The sequence below is a fragment of the Oncorhynchus gorbuscha genome, unplaced genomic scaffold, assembly GCF_021184085.1.
Source record: "Oncorhynchus gorbuscha isolate QuinsamMale2020 ecotype Even-year unplaced genomic scaffold, OgorEven_v1.0 Un_scaffold_396, whole genome shotgun sequence".
NCBI lineage: Eukaryota > Metazoa > Chordata > Actinopteri > Salmoniformes > Salmonidae > Oncorhynchus > Oncorhynchus gorbuscha.
The window spans coordinates 228,287-246,819 of record NW_025745243.1 but is presented as its reverse complement, the minus strand read 5'-3'; the positions used below and the strand labels follow the sequence as shown (position 1 = coordinate 246,819).

Sequence of the window (18,533 nt, the reverse complement as noted above, 5' to 3'; positions counted from 1 at the left end):
ATGTATAGAATATACAGTAATATAATGAAGATGTATAGAATATACAGTAATATAACAAAGATGCATAGAATATACAGTAATATAACAAAGATGCATAGAATATACAGTAATATACTGAAGATGTATAGAATATACAGTAATATAATGAAGATGTATAGAATATACAGTAATATAATGAAGATGTATAGAATATACAGTAATATAATGAAGAGGTATAGAATATAGAATATAACAAAGATGCATAGAATATACAGTAATATAACAAAGATGCATAGAATATACAGTAATATACTGAAGATGTATGTAATATAATGAAGATGTATAGAATATACAGTAATATAATGAAGATGTATAGAATATACAGTATGATAATGAAGATGTATAGAATATACAGTAATATACTGAAGATGTATGTAATATACAGTAAGATAATGAAGATGTATAGAATATACAGTAATATAATGAAGATGCATTGAATATAGAGTAATATAATGAAGATGTATAGAATATACAGTAATATAACGAAGAGGTATAGAATATACAGTAATATAATGAAGATGCATTGAATATACAGTAATATAATGAAGAGGTATAGAATATAATGAAGATGTATATTCTATACAGTAATATAATGAAGATGTATAGAATATACAGTAATATAACGAAGATGACAGCTCTTACTTTCTCCAGTCATCACCCCCTGTGTGTATCTCTTGGGCAGCATCCCCATGTAACCATAGAAACTGGACTGCTGCACTGAGGGAGGACAAATGCAAACACAAAAGGCCTTTTCACACTGCATTGTTCGTATACACTGGTATTCTAAAGCCCTGGGATAAGGATTCACACTGGTATTCTAAAGCCCTGAGATAAGGATTCACACTGGTATTCTACAGCCATGGGATAAGGATTCACACTGGTATTCTACAGCCCTGGGGATAAGGATTCACACTGGTATTCTACAGCCCTGGGATAAGGATTCACACTGGTATTCTAAAGCCCTGGGATAAGGATTCACACTGTTATTCTAAAGCCCTGGGATAAGGATTCACACTGGTATTCTAAAGCCCTGGGGCTAAGGATTCACACTGTTATTCTACAGCCCTGGGATAAGGATTCACACGGTTATTCTAAAGCCCTGGGATAAGGATTCACACTGGTATTCTAAAGCCCTGGGATAAGGATTCACACTGGTATTCTAAAGCCCCGGGATAAGGATTCACACTGGTATTCTAAAGCCCCGGGATAAGGATTCACACTGGTATTCTACAGCCCTGGGATAAGGATTCACACTGGTATTCTAAAGCCCCATAAGGGTATTCTATGGGATAAGGATTCACACTGGTATTCTAAAGCCATGGGATAAGGATTCACTCCGGTATTCTACAGCCCTGGGATAAGGATTCACACTGGTATTCTACAGCTAAGAGCCTCCTCCACCCAGGGCTAAGAGCCTCCTCCACCCAGGGCTAAGAGCCTCCTTATCCCAGGGCTAAGAGCCTCCTTATCCCAGGGCTAAGAGCCTCCTTCACCCAGGGCTAAGAGCCTCCTTATCCCAGGGCTAAGAGCCTCCTCCTCCACCCAGGGCTAAGAGCCTCCTCCACCCAGGGCTAAGAGCCTCCTCCACCCAGGGCTAAGATCCTACTCCACCCAGGGCTAAGAGCCTCCTTATCCCAGGGCTAAGAGCCTCCTTCGCCCAGGGCTAAGAGCCTCCTTCGCCCAGGGCTAAGAGCCTCCTCCACCCAGGGCTAAGAGCCTCCTCCACCCAGGGCTAAGAGCCTCCTCCACCCAGGGCTAAGAGCCTCCTTATCCCAGGGCTAAGAGCCTCCTCCACCCAGGGCTAAGAGCCTCCTCCACCCAGGGCTAAGAGCCTCCTTATCCCAGGGCTAAGAGCCTCCTTATCCCAGGGCTAAGAGCCTCCTTCACCCAGGGCTAAGAGCCTCCTTATCCCAGGGCTAAGAGCCTCCTCCTCCACCCAGGGCTAAGAGCCTCCTCCACCCAGGGCTAAGAGCCTCCTCCCCCAGGACTATAAGAGCCTCCTTCACCCAGGGCTAAGAGCCTCCTCCCCCAGGACTATAAGAGCCTCCTTCACCCAGGGCTAAGAGCCTCCTCCCCCAGGGCTATAAGGGCCTCCTTCACCCAGGGCTAAGAGCCTAAGAAGAGCCTCCTTCACCCAGGGCTAAGAGCCTCCCCCCCAGGGCTCAGAGCCTCCTTCCCCCAATGATATAAGAGCCTCCTTCGCCCAGGGCTATAAGGGCCTCCTCCCCCAGGGCTATAAGGGCCTCCTCCCCCAGGGCTATAAGGGCCTCCTCCCCCAGGGCTATAAGAGCCTCCTCCCCCAGGGCTATAAGAGCCTCCTCCCCCAGGGCTATAAGAGCCTCCTCCCCCAGGGCTATAAGAGCCTCATTATCCCAGGGCTATAAGAGCCTCCTTATCCCAGGGCTATAAGAGCCTCCTCCCCCAGGGCTATAAGAGCCTCCTTAGCTAAGGTTCAGTTTGAAAAAGGATAAAGAGAGAGACAGAGAGCAGGGTGTTAAATAACCAGGATGTGACATGTACCAGTCAGTTGACTAAACTAAGGTTAAATAACCAGGATGTGACATGTACCAGTCAGTTGACTAAACTAAGGTTAAATAACCAGGATGTACCAGTCAGTTGACTAAACTAAGGTTAAATAACCAGGATGTGCCAGTCAGTTGACTAAACTAAGGTTAAATAACCAGGGTGTCACATGTACCAGTCAGTTGACTAAACTAAGGTTAAATAACCAGGATGTACCAGTCAGTTGACTAAACTAAGGTTAAATAACCAGGATGTGCCAGTCAGTTGACTAAACTAAGGTTAAATAACCAGGATGCCACATGTACCAGTCAGTTGACTAAACTAAGGTTAAATAACCAGGATGTACCAGTCAGTTGACTAAACTAAGGTTAAATAACCAGGATGTGACTCTGGATAAGAGCGTCTGCTAAATGACTTAAATGTAATGTAAATGTACCAGTCAGTTGACTAAACTAAGGTTAAATAACCAGGATGTACCAGTCAGTTGACTAAACTAAGGTTAAATAACCAGGATGTACCAGTCAGTTGACTAAACTAAGGTTAAATAACCAGGATGTACCAGTCAGTTGACTAAACTAAGGTTAAATAACCAGGATGTACCAGTCAGTTGACTAAACTAAGGTTAAATAACCAGGATGTCACATGTACCAGTCAGTTGACTAAACTAAGGTTAAATAACCAGGATGTACCAGTCAGTTGACTAAACTAAGGTTAAATAACCAGGATGTGACATGTACCAGTCAGTTGACTAAACTAAGGTTAAATAACCAGGATGTGACATGTACCAGTCAGTTGACTAAACTAAGGTTAAATAACCAGGATGTGAAATGTACCAGTCAGTTGACTAAACTAAGGTTAAATAACCAGGATGTCACATGTACCAGTCAGTTGACTAAACTAAGGTTAAATAACCAGGATGTACCAGTCAGTTGACTAAACTAAGGTTAAATAACCAGGATGTGACATGTACCAGTCAGTTGACTAAACTAAGGTTAAATAACCAGGATGTACCAGTCAGTTGACTAAACTAAGGTTAAATAACCAGGATGTGACATGTACCAGTCAGTTGACTAAACTAAGGTTAAATAACCAGGATGTCACATGTACCAGTCAGTTGACTAAACTAAGGTTAAATAACCAGGATGTACCAGTCAGTTGACTAAACTAAGGTTAAATAACCAGGATGTGACATGTACCAGTCAGTTGACTAAACTAAGGTTAAATAACCAGGATGTGACATGTACCAGTCAGTTGACTAAACTAAGGTTAAATAACCAGGATGTGACATGTACCAGTCAGTTGACTAAACTAAGGTTAAATAACCAGGATGTGACATGTACCAGTCAGTTGACTAAACTAAGGTTAAATAACCAGGATGTGACATGTACCAGTCAGTTGACTAAACTAAGGTTAAATAACCAGGATGTGACATGTACCAGTCAGTTGACTAAACTAAGGTTAAATAACCAGGATGTACCAGTCAGTTGACTACACTAAGGTTAAATAACCAGGATGTGACATGTACCAGTCAGTTGACTAAACTAAGGTTAAATAACCAGGATGTACCAGTCAGTTGACTAAACTAAGGTTAAATAACCAGGATGTACCAGTCAGTTGACTAAACTAAGGTTAAATAACCAGGATGTACCAGTCAGTTGACTAAACTAAGGTTAAATAACCAGGATGTACCAGTCAGTTGACTAAACTAAGGTTAAATAACCAGGATGTCACATGTACCAGTCAGTTGACTAAACTAAGGTTAAATAACCAGGATGTGACATGTACCAGTCAGTTGACTAAACTAAGGTTAAATAACCAGGATGTGACATGTACCAGTCAGTTGACTAAACTAAGGTTAAATAACCAGGATGTGACATGTACCAGTCAGTTGACTAAACTAAGGTTAAATAACCAGGATGTGACATGTACCAGTCAGTTGACTAAACTAAGGTTAAATAACCAGGATGTGACATGTACCAGTCAGTTGACTAAACTAAGGTTAAATAACCAGGATGTACCAGTCAGTTGACTAAACTAAGGTTAAATAACCAGGATGTGACATGTACCAGTCAGTTGACTAAACTAAGGTTAAATAACCAGGATGTACCAGTCAGTTGACTAAACTAAGGTTAAATAACCAGGATGTACCAGTCAGTTGACTAAACTAAGGTTAAATAACCAGGATGTACCAGTCAGTTGACTAAACTAAGGTTAAATAACCAGGATGTACCAGTCAGTTGACTAAACTAAGGTTAAATAACCAGGATGTGACATGTACCAGTCAGTTGACTAAACTAAGGTTAAATAACCAGGATGTACTAAACTAAGGTTAAATAACCAGGATGTGACATGTACCAGTCAGTTGACTAAACTAAGGTTAAATAACCAGGATGTGACATGTACCAGTCAGTTGACTAAACTAAGGTTAAATAACCAGGATGTGACATGTACCATCAGTTGACCAGTCAGTTGCTAAACTAAGGTTAAATAACCAGGATGTGACATGTACCAGTCAGTTGACTAAACTAAGGTTAAATAACCAGGATGTACCAGTCAGTTGACTAAACTAAGGTTAAATAACCAGGATGTACCAGTCAGTTGACTAAACTAAGGTTAAATAACCAGGATGTGACATGTACCAGTCAGTTGACTAAACTAAGGTTAAATAACCAGGATGTACCAGTCAGTTGACTAAACTAAGGTTAAATAACCAGGATGTGACATGTACCAGTCAGTTGACTAAACTAAGGTTAAATAACCAGGGTGTCACATGTACAGGAAATAACCAGTGTACCAGTCAGTTGACTAAACTAAGGTGTAAATACTAAACAGGGTTAAATGTGACATGTACCAGTCAGTTGACTAAACTAAGGTTAAATAACCAGGATGTACCAGTCAGTTGACTAAACTAAGGTTAAATAACCAGGATGTAACATGTACCAGTCAGTTGACTAAACTAAGGTTAAATAACCAGGATGTACCAGTCAGTTGACTAAACTAAGGTTAAATAACCAGGATGTGACATGTACCAGTCAGTTGACTAAACTAAGGTTAAATAACCAGGATGTACCAGTCAGTTGACTAAACTAAGGTTAAATAACCAGGATGTACCAGTCAGTTGACTAAACTAAGGTTAAATAACCAGGATGTACAGTCAGTTGACTAAACTAAGGTTAAATAACCAGGATGTACCAGTCAGTTGACTAAACTTGACTAAGGTTAAATAACCAGGATGTGACATGTACCAGTCAGTTGACTAAACTAAGGTTAAATAACCAGGATGTTAAACTAAAAATAACTGTGAAGGTTAAAACTAACCAGGATGTACCAGTCAGTTGACTAAACTAAGGTTAAATAACCAGGATGTGACCAGTCAGTTGACTAAACTAAGGTTAAATAACCAGGATCAGTTTGACTAAACTAAGGTTAAATAACCAGGATGTACCAGTCAGTTGACTAAACTAAGGTTAAATAACCAGGATGTGACCAGTCAGTTGACTAAACTAGGTTAAATAACCAGGATGTGACATGTACCAGTCAGTTGACTAAACTAAGGTTAAATAACCAGGATGTGACATGTACCAGTCAGTTGACTAAACTAAGAATAACCAGGATGTCAAGTCAGTTGACTAAACTAAGGTTAAATAACCAGGATGTACCAGTCAGTTGACTAAACTAAGGTTAAATAACCAGGATGTGAGTTGACTAAACTGGTACCAGTCAGTTGACTAAACTAAGGTTAAATAACCAGGATGTGACATGTACCAGTCAGTTGACTAAACTAAGGTTAAATAACCAGGATGTGACATGTACCAGTCAGTTGACTAAACTAAGGTTAAATAACCAGGATGTGTACCAGTCAGTTGACTAAACTAAGGTTAAATAACCAGGATGTGACATGTACCAGTCAGTTGACTAAACTAAGGTTAAATAACCAGGATGTGACATGTACCAGTCAGTTGACTAAACTAAGGTTAAATAACCAGGATGTACCAGTCAGTTGACTAAACTAAGGTTAAATAACCAGGATGTGACATGTACCAGTCAGTACTGACATAAGGCCTTATGACTAAACTAAGGTTAAATAACCAGGATGTGACATCTGTGTTTGGGTGGTACCTGTACATCTGAAGGCAACAGTTGACTAAACTAAGGTTAAATAACCAGGATGTACCAGTACATCTGAGGTTGACTAAACTAAGGTTAAATAACCAGGATGTACCAGTCAGTTGACTAAACTAAGGTTAAATAATCGGTAGTCACTGTACTGAATACCTTATTATCATATCATAAAGCACGGGGAAGGGTGTTTGTGGTAATTTCTGAAATATGTTTGGGTTCCTGTACATCTGAGGCAACGGACAGGGGAAGGGAAGTTTGGGTGGTACCTGGATCAGGAAGGGGAAGGGTGTTTGGGTGGTACCTGTTTGGGTGGTACATCTGAAGGCAACGGACAGGGGAAGGGAAGGGTGTTTGGGTGGTACCTGTACATCTGAAGGCAAAGGGAAGGGTGTTTGGGACCTGTAGGGCAACGGACAGGGGAAGGGTGTTTGGGTGGTACCTGTACATCTGAAGGCAACGGACAGGGGGGAAGGGTGTTTGGGTGGTACCTGTACATCTGAAGGCAACGGACAGGGGAAGGGGACAGTTTTGGGTGGTACCTGTACATCTGAAGGCAACACAGGGGAAGGGTGTTTGGGTGGTACCTGTACATCTGAAGGCAACGGACAGGGGAAGGGTGTTTGGGTGGTACCTGTACATCTGAAGGCACAGGGAAGGGTGTTTGGGTGGTACCTGACATCTGGGGAAGGGAAGGGTGTTTGGGTGGTACTGTAATCTGAAGGCAACGGACAGGGGAAGGGTGTTTGGGTGGTACCTGTACATCTGAAGGACAACGGAAGGGGAAGGGTGTTTGGGTGGTACCTGTACATCTGAAGGCAACGGACAGGGGAAGGGAAGGGTGTTTGGGTGGTACCTGTTTGGGTGGTACATCTGAAGGCAACGGACAGGGGGGAAGGGTGTTTGGGTGGTACCTGTACATCTGAAGGCAACGGACAGGGGAAGGGAAGGGTGTTTGGGTGGTACCTGTTCATCTGAAGGCAACGGACAGGGGAAGGGTGTTTGGGTGGTACCTGTACATCTGAAGGCAACGTTCATCTGACAGGGGGGGAAGGGTGTTTGGGTGGTACCTGTACATCTGAAGGAAGGCAACGGACAGGGGAAGGGTGTTTGGGTGGTACCTGTTCATCTGAAGGCAACGGACAGGGGAAGGGTGTTTGGGTGGTACCTGTACATCTGAAGGCAACGGACAGGGGAAGGGAAGGGTGTTTGGGTGGTACCTGTTCATCTGAAGGCAACGGACAGGGGGGAAGGGTGTTTGGGTGGTAAGGGTGTTTGGGTGGTACCTGTACATCTGAAGGCAACGGACTGAGGGGACAGGGGAAGGGGGTGTTTGGGTGGTACCTGTACATCTGAAGGCAACGGACAGGGGGAAGGGAAGGGTGTTTGGGTGGTACCTGTACATCTGAAGGCAACGGACAGGGGAAGGGAAGGGTGTTTGGGTGGTACCTGTACATCTGAAGGCAACGGACAGGGAAGGGAAGGGTGTTTGGGTGGTACCTGTACATCTGAAGGGACAAGGGAAGGGTGTTTGGGTGGTACCTGTACATCTGACAGGGGAAGGGTGTTTGGGTGGTAAGAAGGTGTTTGGGTGGTACCTGTACATCTGAAGGCAACGGACAGGGGAAGGGTGTTTGGGTGGTACCTGTTCATCTGAAGGCAACGGACAGGGGGGAAGGGTGTTTGGGTGGTACCTGTACATCTGAAGGCAACGGACAGGGGAAGGGTGTTTGGGTGGTACCTGTGGCAACGGACAGGGGAAGGGAAGGGTGTTTGGGTGGTACCTGTTCATCTGGGCAACGGACAGGGGAAGGGGTGTTTGGGTGGTACCTGTACATCTGAAGGCAACGGACAGGGGAAGGGTGTTTGGGTGTTTGGGTGGTACCTGTACATCTGAAGGCAACGGACAGGGGAAGGGTTTGGGTTACCTGTACATCTGGTGTTTGGGTGGTACCTGTACATCTGAAGGCAACGGACAGGGGAAGGGAAGGGTGTTTGGGTGGTACCTGTACATCTGAAGGCAACGGACAGGGGAAGGGAAGGGTGTTTGGGTGGTACCTGTACATCTGAAGGCAACAGGGACAGGGGAAGGGTGTTTGGGTGGTACCTGTACATCTGAAGGCAACGGACAGGGGAAGGGTGTTTGGGTGGTACAGGGGGAAGGGGAAGGGTGTTTGGGTGGTACCTGTACATCTGAAGGCAACGGACAGGGGAAGGGTGTTTGGGTGGTACCTGTACATCTGAAGGCAACGGACAGGGAAGGGAAGGGTGTTTGGGTGGTACCTGTACATCTGAAGGCAACGGACAGGGGACAGGGAAGGGTGTTTGGGTGGTACCTGTACATCTGAAGGCAACGGACAGGGGAAGGGAAGGGTGTTTGGGTGGTACCTGTACATCTGAAGGCAACGGACAGGGGAAGGGAAGGGTGTTTGGGTGGTACCTGTAGGGGACAGGGAAGGGTGTTTGGGTGGTACCTGTACATCTGAAGGCATGTTTGGGTGGTACCTGAATCTGGGCAACGGACAGGGGAAGGGAAGGGTGGTTTGGGAAGGCAACGGACAGGGGAAGGGAAGGGTGGTGGTACCTGTACATCTGAAGGCAACGGACAGGGGAAGGGAAGGGTGTTTGGGTGGTACCTGTACATCTGACACCTGTACATCTCCAGGGAAGGGAAGACCACCCCAACAGAGAAGAGGTTGACGATGTAAGCCTGTCTGGTGGTGAAGGATTCCAACCACACATCAAACACGCTGACGAACACCAGAGGACTCAGAGCGAACAGGTAACCTGGTGGGGGAGGAGGAGGGTTGGTTTACTGTGTGGTATTAACAGGTAACCTGGTGGGGGAGGAGGGTTGGTTTACTGTGTGGTAATAACAGGTAACCTGGTGGGGGAGGAGGAGGGTTGGTTTACTGTGTGGTAATAACAGGTAACCTGGTGGGGGAGGAGGAGGGTTGGTTTACTGTGTGGTAATAACAGGTAACCTGGTGGGGGAGGAGGAGGGTTGGTTTACTGTGTGGTAATAACAGGTAACCTGGTGGGGGAGGAGGAGGGGTTGGTTTACTGTGTGGTAATAACAGGTAACCTGGTGGGGGAGGAGGGTTGGTTTACTGTGTGGTAATAACAGGTAACCTGGTGGGGAGGAGGGTTTGGTTTACTGTGTGGTAATAACAGGTAACCTGGTGGGGGAGGAGGAGGGTTGGTTTACTGTGTGGTAATAACAGGTAACCTGGTGGGGGAGGAGGAGGGTTGGTTTACTGTGTGGTAATAACAGGTAACCTGGTGGGGGAGGAGGGTTGGTTTACTGTGTGGTAATAACAGGTAACCTGGTGGGGGAGGAGGGTTGGTTTACTGTGTGGTAATAACAGGTAACCTAACCTGGTGGGGGAGGAGGTTGGTTTACTGTGTGGTAATAACAGGTAACCTGGTGGAGGAGGAGAGTTGGTTTACTGTGTGGTAATAACAGGTAACCTGGTGGGGGAGGAGGGTTGGTTTACTGTGTGGTAATAACAGGTAACCTGGTGGGGGAGGAGGAGGGTTGGTTTACTGTGTGGTAATAACAGGTAACCTGGTGGGGGGAGGAGGGTTGGTTTACTGTGTGGTAATAACAGGTAACCTGGTGGGGGAGGAGGAGGGTTGGTTTACTGTGTGGTAATAACAGGTAACCTGGTGGGGGAGGAGGAGGGTTGGTTTACTGTGTGGTATTAACAGGTAACCTGGTGGGGGGAGGAGGGTTGGTTTACTGTGTGGTAATAACAGGTAACCTGGTGGGGGAGGAGGGTTGGTTTACTGTGTGGTAATAACAGGTAACATGGTGGAGGAGGAGGAGGGTTGGTTTACTGTGTGATAATAACAGGTAACCTGGTGGGGGAGGAGGGTTGGTTTACTGTGTAGTAATAACAGGTAACCTGGTGGGGGAGGAGGGTCGGTTTACTGTGTGGTAATAACAGGTAACCTGGTGGGGGAGGAGGGTTGGTTTACGGGAGGAGGAGGGGGTTGGTTTACTGTGTGGTAATAGCAGGTAACCTGGTGGGGGGAGGAGGAGGGTCGGTTTACTGTGTGGTATTAACAGGTAACCTGGTGGGGGAGGAGGGTTGGTTTACTGTGTAGTAATAACAGGTAACCTGGTGGGGGAGGAGGGTAACCTGGTTTACTGTGTGGTAATAACAGGTAACCTGGTGGGGAGGAGGAGGGTTGGTTTACTGTGTGGTAATAGCAGGTAACCTGGTGGGGGAGGAGGAGGGTTGGTTTACTGTGTGGTAATAACAGGTAACCTGGTGGGGGAAGAGGAGGGTTGGTTTACTGTGTGGTATTAACAGGTAACCTGGTGGGGGAGGAGGGTTGGTTTACTGTGTGGTAATAACAGGTAACCTGGTGGGGGAGGAGGGTTGGTTTACTGTGTGGTAATAACAGGTAACCTGGTGGGGGAGGAGGGTTGGTTTACTGTGTGGTAATAACAGGTAACCTGGTGGGGGAGGAGGGTTGGTTTACTGTGTGGTAATAACAGGTAACCTGGTGGGGGGAGGAGGAGGGGTTGGTTTACTGTGTGGTAATAACAGGTAACCTGGTGGGGGAGGAGGAGGGTTGGTTTACTGTGTGGTAATAACAGGTAACCTGGTGGGGGAGGAGGGTTGGTTTACTGTGTGGTAATAACAGGTAACCTGGTGGGGGAGGAGGGTTGGTTTACTGTGTGGTATTAACAGGTAACCTGGTGGGGGAGGAGGGTTGGTTTACTGTGTGGTAATAACAGGTAACCTGGTGGGGGAGGAGGAGGGTTGGTTTACTGTGTGGTAATAGCAGGTAACCTGGTGGGGGAGGAGGAGGGTTGGTTTACTGTGTGGTAATAGCAGGTAACCTGGTGGGGGAGGAGGAGTGGTAATAACGGTTTACTGTGTGGTAATAACAGGTAACCTGGTGGGGGAGGAGGAGGGTTGGTTTACTGTGTGGTATTAACAGGTAACCTGGTGGGGGAGGAGGGTTGGTTTACTGTGTGGTAATAACAGGTAACCTGGTGGGGGAGGAGGGTTGGTTTACTGTGTGGTAATAACAGGTAACCTGGTGGGGGAGGAGGGGTTGGTTTACTGGGAGGTAACCTGGTGGGGGTTGGTTTACTGTGTGGTAATAACAGGTAACCTGGTGGGGGAGGAGGGTTGGTTTACTGTCTGGTAATAACAGGTAACCTGGTGGGGGGAGGAGGAGGGGTAATAACAGGTTTACTGTGTGGTATTAACAGGTAACCTGGTGGGGGAGGAGGAGGTTTACTGTCTGGTTAACAGGTAACCTGGTGGGGGAGGAGGGTTGGTTTAATAACAGGTAACCTGGTGGGGGGGAGGAGTTGGTTTACTGTGTGGTAATAGCAGGTAACCTGGTGGGGGGGGGGTTGGTTTACTGTGTGGTATTAACAGGTAACCTGGTGGGGGAGGAGGGTTGGTTTACTGTGTGGTATTAACAGGTAACCTGGTGGGGGAGGAGGGTTGGTTTACTGTGTGGTAATAACAGGTAACCTGGTGGGGGAGGAGGGTTGGTTTACTGTGTGGTAATAACAGGTAACCTGGTGGGGAGGAGGAGGGTGGTTTACTGTGTGGTATTAACAGGTAACCTGGTGGGGGGAGGGTTGGTTTACTGTGTGGTATTAACAGGTAACCTGGTGGGGGAGGAGGGTTGGTTTACTGTGTGGTAATAACAGGTAACCTGGTGGGGGAGGAGGGTCGGTTTACTGTGTGGTAATAACAGGTAACTCACCCACGGTGATTCGTGTGTGTAGACTGATCCTCTCCATAAGGATGTTGTTTAGTATGACTGCGACAAGAGCGACCACGATATACACCAGACTCATATCAAACACGATGGAGGATCCTACACACACACACACACACACACACACACACACACACACACACACACACACACACACACACACACACACACACACACACACACACACACAGAGAGAGAAAGCATTATAACACTGGGGTCGTCTGGTGGTCCAGACTGCTGTCTCTACAACAGCATTATAATTTCTGGGCTCTGTGTGTGTGTGCTGTCTCTACAACAGCATTATAACACTGGGGTCATCTGTGTGTGTTATAACACTGTGTCTGGCGGTGACTGCTGTCTCTACAACAGCATTATAACACTGTGTGTGTGTGTCTCTACAACAGCATTATAACACTGGGGTGTCTGGTGGGCCAGACTGCTGTCTCTACAACAGTGTGTGTGTGTGTCTCTACAACAGCATGTGTGTGTGCTGTCTCTACAACAGCATTATAACACTGTGTCTGGTGGGCCAGACTGCTGTTACCCTGGAACTTGTGGTGAAGGTAATCCACGTTATAACACTGGTGATGAAGCTGTTGTTATAACACTGGGAAGCAGGAGACTGCCCACGCCAGCCAATAGCATCGCAAAGTAGATACCATGGTAACGGTCTTCAGGGACTGGCACCTCAAAGGCTGGCGGAGAGAGAGGAAGAGGGGGAGAGAGGAAGAGGTGGGGAGAGAGAGAGGAGGAGGAGAGAGAGAGAGATGGGGAGAGAGGCTGGGAGAGAGAAAGAGGGGGAGAGAGAAGAGGGGGAGAGAGAGAGGAGAGAGAGAGAGAGGGAGGGGAGAGAGAGAGAGAGAGAGAGAGAGATGGGGAGAGAGAGGGGAGAGAGAGAAAGAGGGAGGGGGGGAAGAGGGGGAGAGATACAGAGAGAGAGAGTTAGAGAGAGGGGGGAGAGAGAGGAAGAGGGGGGAGAGATACAGAGAGGGGGAGAGATACAGAGAGAGAGAGTTAGAGAGAGGGGAGAGGGGGAGGATACAGAGAGGGGGAGAGATACAGAGAGAGGGGGAGAGATACAGAGAGAGGGGAGAGATTAGAGAGAGGGGGAGAGAGAGAGAGGGGGAGAGAGAGAGGGGGAGAGATACAGAGAGAGGGTGAGAGAGAGGATCTAATGGGGAACAGTACAGAGAATGCTTGTGTTTCTAGCTCCAGAGAATGCTTGTGTTTCTAGCTCCAACAGTACAGTAATATCTAATGCTTGGTTTCTAGCTCCAACAGTAGTAGATCTAATGCTTGGGGGAGAGATCTAATGCTTGTGTTTCTAGCTCCAGAGTAATATCTAATGAGAGCTCCAAGTCAGAGAGTAGTATCTAGAATGCTTGTGTTTCTAGCTCCAACAGAGAGTAATATCTAATGCTTGTGTTTCTAGCTCCAACAGAGAGATCTAATGGGTTTCTAGAGAGGAAGAGGGGGAGAGAGAGAGAGGGGCTTGAGAGCTCCAGAGAGAGAGTTTCTAGCTCCAGAGAGAGGGTGTTTCTAGAGGAGTACAGAGGGGCTCCAACAGAGAGAGAGAGTACAGTAATATAGAATGAACAGTACAGAGAGAGCTTGTGTTTCTAGCTCCAACAGAGAGAATACCTAATGGTGTTTCTAGAGAACAGTACAGTAATAGAGAGTGAGAGAGAGTAGAGAGAGACAGTAATATCTAATGCTTGTGTTTCTAGCTCCAACAGAGAGATCTAATGCTTGAGAGAACAGAGAGATCTAGAGAGAGAGAGAGACAGAGAGAGCTCCAACAGAGTAATACAGATGAGAACAGTACAGTAGAGATACAGAATATCTAGAGTGTTTCTAGAGAACACAGAGAGAATGCTTGTGTTTCTAGAGAGAGAGGGAGAGATACAGAGAGAATGCTTGTGTTTCTAGAACAGAGATACAGAATATCTAATGAGAGAGAGAGAGAACAGAGTAGTACAGAGAACAGTACAGTAGATACTAGAGCTCCAGTACAGGGGTGTTTCTAGAGATACAGAGAGATACTTGTGTTTCTAGTAACAGTACAGTAGTATCTAATGCTTGAGAGAGAGGGTGTTTCTAGAGAGTACAGAGAGAGAGATACAGAGAGAGAGAAATGTTATCGAAGGAGCAGGGAAATGATTGTTCTAGCTCCAACAGTACAGTAATATCTAACTAAATGCTTGTGTTTCTAGCTCCAACAGTACAGTAGTATCTAATGCTTGTGTTTCTAGCTCCAACAGTACAGTAATATCTAATGCTTGTGTTTCTAGCTCCAACAGTACAGTAATATCTAACTAAATGCTTGTGTTTCTAGCTCCAACAGTACAGTAATATATAATGCTTGTGTTTCTAGCTCCAACAGTACAGTAATATCTAATGCTTGTGTTTCTAGCTCCAACAGTACAGTAATATCTAATGCTTGTGTTTCTAGCTCCAACAGTACAGTAATATCTAATGCTTGTGTTTCTAGCTCCAACAGTACAGTAATATCTAACTAAATGCTTGTGTTTCTAGCTCCAACAGTACAGTAATATCTAATGCTTGTGTTTCTAGCTCCAACAGTACAGTAATATCTAACTAAATGCTTGTGTTTCTAGCTCCAACAGTACAGTAATATCTAATGCTTGTGTTTCTAGCTCCAACAGTACAGTAATATCTAATGCTTGTGTTTCTAGCTCCAACAGTACAGTAATATCTAATGCTTGTGTTTCTAGCTCCAACAGTACAGTAATATCTAATGCTTGTGTTTCTAGCTCCAACAGTACAGTAATATCTAATGCTTGTGTTTCTAGCTCCAACAGTACAGTAATATCTAATGCTTGTGTTTCTAGCTCCAACAGTACAGTAATATCTAATGCTTGTGTTTCTAGCTCCAACAGTACAGTAATATCTAATGCCTGTGTTTCTAGCTCCAACAGTACAGTAATATCTAATTCTTGTGTTTCTAGCTCCAACAGTACAGTAATATCTAATGCTTGTGTTTCTAGCTCCAACAGTAAAGTAATATCTAATGCTTGTGTTTCTAGCTCCAACAGTACAGTAATATCTAATGCTTGTGTTTCTAGCTCCAACAGTACAGTAATATCTAATGCTTGTGTTTCTAGCTCCAACAGTACAGTAATATCTAATGCTTGTGTTTCTAGCTCCAACAGTACAGTAATATCTAATGCTTGTGTTTCTAGCTCCAACAGTACAGTAATATCTAATGCTTGTGTTTCTAGCTCCAACAGTCAGTAATATCTAATGCTTGTGTTTCTAGCTCCAACAGTACAGTAATATCTAATGCTTGTGTTTCTAGCTCCAACAGTACAGTAATATCTAATGCTTGTGTTTCTAGCTCCAACAGTCAGTAATATCTAATGCTTGTGTTTCTAGCTCCAACAGTACAGTAATATCTAATGCTTGTGTTTCTAGCTCCAACAGTACAGTAATATCTAATGCTTGTGTTTCTAGCTCCAACAGTACAGTAATATCTAATGCTTGTGTTTCTAGCTCCAACAGTACAGTAATATCTAATGCTTGTGTTTCTAGCTCCAACAGTCAGTAATATCTAATGCTTGTGTTTCTAGCTCCAACAGTACAGTAATATCTAAAATGCTTGTGTTTCTAGCTCCAACAGTACAGTAATATCTAATGCTTGTGTTTCTAGCTCCAACAGTAACAGTAATATCAATATCTAATGCTTGTGTTTCTAGCTCCAACAGTCAGTAATATATAATGCTTGTGTTTCTAGCTCCAACAGTACAGTAATATCTAATGTAGCCCTAACAGTCAGTAATATAGTGCTTGTGTTTCTAGCTCCAACAGTACAGTAATATCTAATGCTTGTGTTTCTAGCTCCAACAGTCAGTAATATCTAATGCTTGTGTTTCTAGCTCCAACAGTACAGTAATATCTAATGCTTGTGTTTCTAGCTCCAACAGTCAGTAATATCTAATGCTTGTGTTTCTAGCTCCAACAGTACAGTAATATATAATGCTTGTGTTTCTAGCTCCAACAGTCAGTAATATCTAATGCTTGCTTGTTTTCTAGCTCCAACAGTACAGTAATATCTAATGCTTGTGTTTTCTAGCTCCAACAGTACAGTAATATCTAATGCTTGTGTTTCTAGCTCCAACAGTCAGTAATATCTAATGCTTGTGTTTCTAGCTCCAACAGTACAGTAATATCTAATGCTTGTGTTTCTAGCTCCAACAGTCAGTAATATCTAATGCTTGTGTTTCTAGCTCCAACAGTACAGTAATATCTAATTAAATGCTTGTGTTTCTAGCTCCAAAGTACAGTAATATCTAACTAAAATACACTTGTGTTTCTAGCTCCAACAGTACAGTAATATCTAATGCTTGTGCCCTAACAGTACAGTAATAGTAGCTTGTGTTTCATGACAGTAATCCTAGGACACCCAACAGTTATACTGAGGCCCAACAGTCCCTAGGACACCCAGTCAGTTATACTGAGGCCAGTACAGTAATCTCTGACCTTGTGTTTCTAGGACACAACAGTACAGTTATACTGACCCTGACCCTAGGACACCCCAGTTATACTGAGGCCCCTGTCCCTAGGACACCCCAGTTATACTGAGGCCCCTGACCCTAGGACACCCCAGTTATACTGAGGCCCTGTCCCTAGGACACCCAATTAGTAACACAGTTATACTGAGGCCCCTGTCCCTAGGACACCCCAGTTATACTGAGGCCCCTGACCCTAGGACACCCCAGTTATACTGAGGCCCCTGTCCCTAGGACACCCCAGTTATACTGAGGTCCCCTGTCCCTAGGACACCCCAGTTATACTGAGGCCCCTGTCCCTAGGACACCCCAGTTATACTGAGGCCCCTGTCCCTAGGACACCCCAGTTATACTGAGGCCCCTGTCCCTAGGACACCCCAGTTATGGACTGAACTCCTGTCCCTAAAACACCCACAACACACCCTCCCTACCCCAGTTATACACCCCTGTCCCTAGGACACCATCTGCCCCTGTCACACACAACACACCCTCCACACACACACCACACACACACACACACACCCACACACACACACACACACACACACACACACACACACACACACACACACACACACACACACACACACACACACACACACACCCACACACACACACACACTCACACACACACTGGTCCACACACAAACACAAACACACACCCTCCACACACAACTGTCACACCACACCCTCCACACACACACACACACCTCCACACCCTCCACACACACACCACACACACACACACACACACACACACACACACTGGTCCACACCCTCACACACACACACACACACACCCCTCCACACACAAACACAAACAGGAAGAGAGACTCACTCGGCTCTGACAGGGCCAGCACCCCTCTCTTCGGCGTTCCCTTGGTCCCCTCCTCTTCCTCCAGCTGGTACGAGTCGAAGCTATAACTCTGCACTACACTGGTTTCTCTGCCCTCCCTCCATCCTGCCCTCCCTGCCCGTCCCTCTCCCCCCTCCCTCTCCTCTCTCCCTGTCTGGTCCCATCCCTCTCTCTCCTCTCTCCCTGTCTGGTCCCATCCCTCTCTCTCCTCTCTCCCTGTCTGGTCCCATCCCTCTCTCTCCTCTCTCCCTGTCTGGTCCCATCCCTCTCTCTCCTCTCTCCCTGTCTGGTCCCATCCCTCTCTCTCCTCTCTCCCTGTCTGGTCCCATCCCTCTCTCTCCTCTCTCCCTGTCTGGTCCCATCCCTCTCTCTCCTCTCTCCCTGTCTGGCCCCATCCCTCTCTCTCCTCAGGGGTCTGTGCTGGGATTGGCCTTCGTCGCTCCACTCCTGCTGTGCTCATTATGGTACACTACACACAAAGGAATACACACTCCGAACACTCTTCTTGCAAAACACACGCTACACACACCTGGAGAGGAGAGGAGAGGAGAGGCTACACAACCTTCCCTCCAAGACACACACAGAGCTAACAGTGGAGAGGAGAGGAGAGGAGAGGAGAGGAGAGGAGAGGAGAGGAGAGGAGAGGAGAGGAGAGGAGAGGAGAGGCTACACAACCTTCCCTCCAAGACACACACAGAGCTAACAGTGGA

The 18,533-nt window shown here is 45.9% G+C and overlaps 2 protein-coding genes across 2 annotated transcripts in view; both read right to left on the bottom strand.

Annotated features, from left to right (window-relative positions):
- Positions 1-18,533, bottom strand: part of LOC124018136 (trinucleotide repeat-containing gene 18 protein-like) — a 329,221-nt gene that overhangs the window by 155,312 nt on the left and 155,376 nt on the right. The gene's annotated exons all lie outside the window — the stretch shown is intronic.
- slc29a4a (solute carrier family 29 member 4a) overlaps positions 1-18,533 on the bottom strand; it is a 39,016-nt gene that overhangs the window by 11,467 nt on the left and 9,016 nt on the right. Inside the window, exons 3-9 of the mRNA XM_046333406.1 lie at positions 17,806-18,033; positions 13,049-13,133; positions 12,983-13,017; positions 12,424-12,537; positions 9,362-9,468; positions 7,968-7,989; positions 682-756 (exon numbers count right to left, since the gene is read on the bottom strand). Of these exons, the coding sequence (XP_046189362.1) occupies positions 682-756; positions 7,968-7,989; positions 9,362-9,468; positions 12,424-12,537; positions 12,983-13,017; positions 13,049-13,133; positions 17,806-18,033 (666 nt within the window). The remainder of the gene's footprint in view (positions 1-681; positions 757-7,967; positions 7,990-9,361; positions 9,469-12,423; positions 12,538-12,982; positions 13,018-13,048; positions 13,134-17,805; positions 18,034-18,533) is intronic.